The 6,961-nt window shown below is 45.3% G+C and overlaps 2 protein-coding genes across 2 annotated transcripts; one reads left to right on the top strand and one right to left on the bottom strand.

Moving 5' to 3' along the window:
* The first annotated feature begins 371 nt into the window (after window positions 1–371).
* bcl2l16 (BCL2 like 16) lies at window positions 372–3,062 on the top strand. The gene is made up of 3 exons (XM_084054900.1): window positions 372–503; window positions 993–1,635; window positions 2,453–3,062. The coding sequence occupies exons 2-3, from the start codon at window positions 1,153–1,155 to the stop codon at window positions 2,579–2,581; spliced, it is 612 nt and encodes a 203-aa protein (XP_083911026.1). The 5' UTR covers window positions 372–503; window positions 993–1,152; the 3' UTR covers window positions 2,582–3,062.
* A 359-nt stretch (window positions 3,063–3,421) lies between these two features.
* On the bottom strand, window positions 3,422–6,369 carry tubb2b (tubulin, beta 2b). The gene is made up of 4 exons (XM_084054060.1): window positions 6,244–6,369; window positions 5,189–5,297; window positions 4,938–5,048; window positions 3,422–4,836 (listed from the first exon to the last, which is right to left on the bottom strand). Exons 1-4 carry the CDS (start codon window positions 6,298–6,300, stop codon window positions 3,773–3,775), a joined length of 1,341 nt encoding a protein of 446 aa, XP_083910186.1. The 5' UTR covers window positions 6,301–6,369; the 3' UTR covers window positions 3,422–3,772.
* Window positions 6,370–6,961: the final 592 nt, after the last annotated feature.

The raw sequence follows: 6,961 nt of genomic DNA, 5'->3' as shown, positions 1-6,961 counted from the left end.
CCTGCCCTGCTGCACCAGTATCAGAGACAAATTCTGTCCACCTGCTGCACTCAGCCACAGAAGTGATTCAGTCTTATATTACCATTAGCAGCTTGATGAAAGCTGAAACTCATCCATAGCAAAGTGCCTTTGATCACACTCTTTCCACAATGTCCTAGGCTTTGCTGGTCTGCTGTGCTTCACAAACACTCTGCTGTGATGTTAAAGTGTTTCTCCTCACTGCCCAGGTCCACTGTGTTCTTTATTTAGCCCCGTCTATGTTGGAATGGGGATGTGTGTCAGGAGTAGCGCGCCCAATGATTGTGCGTATGAGGCAGAAGATCAGTGTCAGTGTTTCGACAAGGGCTCTATAATTATCTCCCAGCAGAAACTAGGCAAGGGGTGACCCAACTCAAACACAGACACGCTGCTTTGGACCGTACATTATTCTGTCACCTCCTGTCGGCTTGTTTTCTTTGTGCATTGGTTGTGTGGTACTACATGGGTTTTTTTTTTACGAAGGGGTGAGTTATAAAACATTTGCTACTAATTAGGTTTTGCATAGCAGTAAAATAACAGTGAGCATGCATACTTTACACCAGGGGTCGGCAACCTTTTTGACATGAAGTGCCATGTTTTCATTTTCTTGATAGTCAGTGTGCCATATCAACATTAAGTTTAATTATGACAAAAAGTAATATTTCCATTTTTTTTTTGGTCTTATTCTTCTATATTTTCTTTCACAGTGTAATGATCATAAGACTATAGCAATAACCCACCTATCTCCCAGACTTCCTCCCCAGTCAGTTATCAGTTTGTAGAATTATGTGAAGATTGTAATTTGTATATTGATGTGAGTGGAATTAATTTACACTCACATCACTCACGTCTCACACTTATGCCAGTGTGCCAGTGATCACCATCCCCTCTGCCAATGTTGGCACCCGTGCCTAAGGTTGCCTACCCCTGCTTTACACAATGTTTACTTCAGTCTTTTCTGGTTACAATTTCAGCTGTATCTGAGTCATTGTGAGCAGCCAATGGGGCCGAGAGAATGAATATGCTCCTTGGCCAAGGAAATGCCATCTATGGAGGGAGTCAAGAGGATATAATGAGAATCACAGCTTGGTGATTAGTGAAGAAGGAGAAAGGAGCGAGGAAACTAGAGAGGCTATGTGTCAGTCTGAGATGTCAGAGGCCAAACTCGGCCTCAACAGCTCCGACCCGCTGGCAAGAGAGGCCCACCTCATGGCACATGACTACATTGACTATGTGATTACCGGAGGGCCGAACAGCTCCATGGGGCCTGCCCCCACAGCTTGTACCACTGCCCTGCGCCACGCCGGGGACGAGCTCCTCATCCGCTTCCCCATCTTCTTCAGGCGCTGGCCTCGGGTCTTCCAGGACGTGACTGAGGACACGGCCTGCTCCATGCTCGAGTCCATCCTGGATGACCATTTCTCTCCTGCCACCCCCGGGGGCCGCCGCAGGGACCTCGCCTGGAGCGCAGTGCTGTCGGTGTATGTGCTGGCCGGCCAGATGGCCATGCACTGCCATGAGAAGGGCATGGTGAGGGTCCTGCCCCAGCTGAAGGAGTGCTTGGGAACCTACGTGGAGAGGGTGATCTGCCCTGACATACGAGATAAGGGTGGATGGGTAAGCATTGACACACTGCTATAGTGAATATACCCATTGACAGACAAATATACATTTTGCAGCATCTCTTGATACAAGAGACCTTACTGCAGCTGTTCCCATTGTATATCCCAGGGGTCTTCAACTTTTTGCAGGCCAAGGACCCCTTAGCTGAGAGAGAGGCTAACCACAAACCCCCCACTACATATTGTTTAAAATTGTGCTGCAGATTAAACCTTTTCATAGATTTCATAGATAGCTTCATAGACTTGTTTGACAGCACTATCATCAGTGTTGTGTCAATTCATGTTGTTTTATTTTACACATTAACATCAATCCAACATGTTAATACAAAAGATAACAACACGTTGGATTAATGTTAGTGTGTATTTTCAGACATTTAACCACTTAAACCTTCAATACTTAGTAAACTTGACCTTTGGCTCTAGCTTGGTTTGCTCTTTTTCCCTCTACACCAAACTTCGCCCTAAAATAGCCAATCTATAAGCTCACAACGCATCATCTGCTATTTTTCCCCTAAGAAAAGGGATGCTAGGGTTCAAGTGGGTGTAAAAAAAAAGTTCCTATCACACAAAGATTTGGTGGCCCCCCTGTAGTAACTCTGAGGACCCTCTTAGGTCCCAGACCCCCTGTTGAAGACCCCTGGCTGGTATATCCTATTGTACAACATAATATAAAAGTAACTATGTTGATCCGCTCTGTAAATTAATTATTGCAAGGCAGGCTATTTGCAGATTTACATGTTTGGTTCAGAGTTTCCAAATAAAATTAATTTCAAGTTGGTGGAAATGTTTAAAGCATTATTTCTGTTCTGCAGAGTGGATTCATAACGCGCTTTGGAAAAAAGCAAGACTTGGAGGGCCAGGTGAAGAAAGTGTGTTACTGGACATTATTGCTGTTGGCTACTTCGAGCATAACCTACTTCTTGTGGAAGAAAATGGCTTAACCAACATTGCCGCCTGGTGGCCGAACTGAGAACAAAACTCTAAATGTGTGCTTCAGTGTTTATTTCATAGGTTTCCAAAGATATATTGCGATATTCAGTGTATGTTTTTCCTGCTAACATCTGAGCCATGAGAATAAATAAAAAATATACTGTGGAGTGAAAAATGTCATTCCAAATAGCTGTACGTGTTATGATAGCATTGTTTGTCTAACAGTAAATGCTCAGAAATGTTTAATCTCTCCTTAGCTCCACATGATCACTAGAGATCAATGTCTTCACTTTAACACAGATTGGCCTGGCAATGAAAATTAAAGTCGTCGCAAATTATGTAGATGGTACTCCTCAGTCACCTAATTCCACTAATATCAAGCCTGCATTGGTTGAGTTTGTGTGCGGTACTCCTCAGTTACCTAATTCCACTAATATCAAGCCTCTGATACGTTTCATCTTCGTAATACCTGCCTGCATAAATTATGTATTTTTTGGGTGACTAAAGTATATTCGTCAAAACATAAGCAAAGATTCTAAGAGTCACAATAGACAAATCAATGTATGCCTCGGCTTTAATAAAGTAGTACTTTGTATCAGCAAGCTGCTTTATGTGAACCAGCATAACATAATACACTTTATCTACAGTGTAGTTGAAAAACCTTGCAGCAGTCATTTGTCCTAGACAGTTATGTATTTTGATGTACTTTTACATGTTATTTGACAATATTCACTACAATTTGCTCTGATCTACAAGCTTATAGGTCAGCCATTTTACTTTATCTTCAGTACTTTTCCACCACTGCTCCCTGAGCATGTAAAACTGACTACAGTAATGTCATGGAAACAAGACCTTATGCAAAATGTTTTTATTTTCTCAGTACAGACAGAAGTCAGTAAAGACAACATGACTGTGCAAGATGTGAACAGTCAGCCTGTGGGAAAAAAAAAGTTGATCAAAAGTTCTGTACAGACAGGAACAGTCAGACAGAAATAGGTGACAGTCGAACCAATAAAGGGAGGAAACACATTTATAACATGAAGGCGAGCTCCTCTTCATCCGTCTTCTTGTGAAACTCGCCCTCCTCTTCAACAAACAATTGGAACAGATGACTGACAGTCAGTGAAATAATACAGCTTGGAACAGCAATAAACAAACACTCAGGCCAGCTCCTCCACCATCAAGAACTCTGCCTGACATTTTTAGGCCAGCTCCTCTTCATCCTCTCCCTCCTCAAACTCGCCCTCTTCCTCAGCGGTGGCATCCTGGTACTGCTGGTACTCGGACACCAGGTCGTTCATGTTGCTCTCGGCCTCAGTGAACTCCATCTCATCCATGCCCTCTCCGGTGTACCAATGCAGGAAAGCCTTGCGCCTGAACATGGCGGTGAACTGCTCTGAGATGCGCTTGAACAGCTCCTGGATGGCTGTGCTGTTTCCGATGAAGGTGGCTGCCATCTTGAGGCCGCGGGGTGGAATGTCGCAGACGGCGGTCTTCACGTTGTTTGGGATCCACTCAACGAAGTAGCTGCTGTTCTTGTTCTGCACGTTCAACATCTGCTCGTCCACCTCCTTCATGGACATGCGGCCGCGGAAGATGGCAGCGACGGTCAGGTAGCGGCCGTGGCGTGGGTCGCAGGCGGCCATCATGTTCTTGGCGTCGAACATCTGCTGGGTGAGCTCGGGCACGGTGAGGGATCTGTACTGCTGGCTGCCTCGGCTGGTGAGGGGAGCGAAGCCTGGCATGAAGAAGTGGAGACGGGGGAAGGGCACCATGTTGACGGCCAGTTTACGGAGGTCAGCGTTGAGCTGCCCGGGGAACCTGAGGCAGGTGGTCACGCCGCTCATGGTGGCAGAGACGAGATGGTTGAGGTCACCGTATGAGGGAGTGGTGAGTTTGAGTGTGCGGAAGCAGATGTCATACAGGGCCTCGTTGTCAATGCAGTAGGTTTCGTCTGTGTTTTCTACAAGCTGGTGTACTGACAGTGTGGCGTTGTAGGGCTCAACGACGGTGTCTGACACTTTGGGGGAAGGCACCACGCTGAAGGTGTTCATGATACGGTCGGGGTACTCTTCACGGATCTTGCTGATGAGCAGGGTGCCCATACCCGAGCCAGTACCACCACCCAGGGAATGTGTAAGCTGGAATCCCTGAAGGCAGTCACAGCTTTCAGCCTCTTTCCTCACGACATCTAGGACTGAGTCCACCAGCTCAGCACCCTCTGTGTAGTGGCCCTTGGCCCAATTGTTGCCTGCACCACTCTGGCCTGAAAAAAAAAGGGGGGGGGGGGGGTCAATTAATGTCATGTTCTGTCAAAGGACATCTGCAGTATAAGATTCTCAATTAAGTCACAAATAAATAACCTACCAAAAACAAAGTTGTCTGGTCTGAAGACCTGTCCGAATGGGCCGGATCTCACAGAGTCCATAGTGCCTGGCTCAAGGTCGACAAGGACGGCACGTGGAACGTATTTGCCACCTAGAACGCAGAAAGGACAAACATGAGTAAACAAACAAAGATATAAGTGTGTATAAATATATATAAACGTCAAACAAGGATAAGTGTGTGTATATATATATATATATATATATATAAACTTCAAATAGTTACAATCTTACCTGAGGCCTCATTGTAGTAGACATTAATCCTGTCCAACTGCAGGTCACTGTCTCCGTGGTATGTGCCAGTGGGGTCAATACCGTGCTCATCACTGATGACCTCCCAGAACTGTCAAAATATAAATAAACAATGTCAGGGACATGGGAAACAGCTGCTCAAGTATAATCATACATTATATAGTCACATCCGCTCAGCGCCTTTCTGAGGCAGTCAAATATTTCCACGATTTCTCTCCAACTGCGTAAACATCTTAACGTTACATAAATTCAAAATGTTCCCCGCCATGTAGTATTCGGCGCGCGCGCCACGGCCCCTCATTGGCTGAATTCCATCAGTATGATTTGAACAGCGGTGCTACGTCACCAACCGACGCCCCTCCTACATCCGTCGAAAAAACCGGGTGCGGCGGCGCGCCGCTCAATGAATAGGCACTGATACTGGCAGTTATGTTGCGGTAGGCCTCATCGAGTCTTTCACCATTAAAAAGGTTATAAAAGCATATTTTTCCATTAAGTTATCGATCATTAGCTAAATCAAAGACCACTATAACCAAGCGTTAACAATGGCGGTCGTCGAAAACGTGATCCATCGTCTCGTCTGAATCGCTCCATTGTTTTGCGCATTGCAGTGGGCCTAACGAGTCAAACGTTTCATAATCAACTCTAAAAATGAATCCAACAAAGCAAAACGTCGATATTAATCGACGCAATTCATATAAACCACTTGTTAAAAACAGTGTCCAAATTACCACCTGGCCATTCGAGTGGCTAATTTCTCGAAATAAATCAAAGTTAAATGCAAGAAATTGATATTTATAGTTTTAAATCCATTCATATCCATGGCACAATGTCAGTTTTAAGTGCATATTGACGTTTTATAACAAATTCGATGGCCTTTTGTCTCGGCATGAGGCTCGTTCACAGTGAGATTCCATGGGTGTGGTTTCAGTCTCAAATCTGTGGCGTCTGAACTAAAAAACCCACACAAAGCAACTAAACAATCGGCTAAAACAGCAACATATTAACATCATATTGAAATAGAAAAATCAACCAACCTTGGCCCCGATCTGGTTTCCACACTGACCGGCCTGCAGATGAACGATTTCCCTCATTTTGAACGGGAGGTAGAGGATTAATCTTCTGACAAACAAAGAAAGACTGCTTACTGTTCAAAGTGCGCGAATGAGTGGAACTGCTTTGTTATATATATGGCCGCCAAGACCTGCCTCTCAGACGTTCCGCCTCAGGCCATTGGTTCAAAACTAGGACCCGCCTTTATTGACATGGAGTTAGGCCAATCGGCTTTGCGCTGGACGCTCGCCATTGGACGGTTTCGGCTGTCAGTCAGGGTTTATCTCGAACGTGTGACTCTGTGGTCTAATCCCGAGACATGTCCTACTTCCTCCCCCATGGGCGGATTTATGCCTCGTCGTAGGACGGTGTCGCGTGCCGAAAAAGGCCGATCTACAAGCTCACCGCACGCCGTGAATGCGACGGGTGGTGAGCTTGTAGATTTGCCTTTTTTCGACGCGCGACGCCGTCGTACGGTTGAATGTACCCACGGCGAAACACAGAACAGCCTACAACAGGTTTCGCTTCTGAAACCATTTTACATAAGAACGCCAGACCATGCAGCTGCGAATATTCTATCATGAGGCAGTTTATTTTCATTCATCTTACATGAACGTTCTTCTAATTTGATAATAGATGTTAAAACTGGCGAGTGGTGATCTCCATTCATTGTCAATCCACGTGGCTCATTGTTTAAGCTAG

The sequence above is a fragment of the Gymnoscopelus microlampas genome, assembly GCF_963454915.1.
Source record: "Gymnoscopelus microlampas genome assembly, chromosome: 4".
Lineage (NCBI taxonomy): Eukaryota > Metazoa > Chordata > Actinopteri > Myctophiformes > Myctophidae > Gymnoscopelus > Gymnoscopelus microlampas.
The sequence above is the reverse complement of the archived record's forward strand: the minus strand, read 5'-3'. Positions and strand labels throughout refer to the sequence as shown.

Excerpts from the sequence above, each read along its gene's own strand:
- bcl2l16 (XM_084054900.1), top strand. The coding sequence starts at position 1,153 with ATGTGTCAGTCTGAGATGTCAGAGGCCAAACTCGGCCTCAACAGCTCC. Across the intron at positions 1,636-2,452 it reads TACGAGATAAGGGTGGATGG|AGTGGATTCATAACGCGCTT; the intron begins GTAAGCATTGAC and ends TCTGTTCTGCAG.
- tubb2b (XM_084054060.1), bottom strand. The coding sequence starts at position 6,300 with ATGAGGGAAATCGTTCATCTGCAGGCCGGTCAGTGTGGAAACCAGATC. Across the intron at positions 5,298-6,243 it reads GAAACCAGATCGGGGCCAAG|TTCTGGGAGGTCATCAGTGA; the intron begins GTTGGTTGATTT and ends ATATTTTGACAG. Across the intron at positions 4,837-4,937 it reads ACCAGACAACTTTGTTTTTG|GCCAGAGTGGTGCAGGCAAC; the intron begins GTAGGTTATTTA and ends TTTTTTTTTCAG.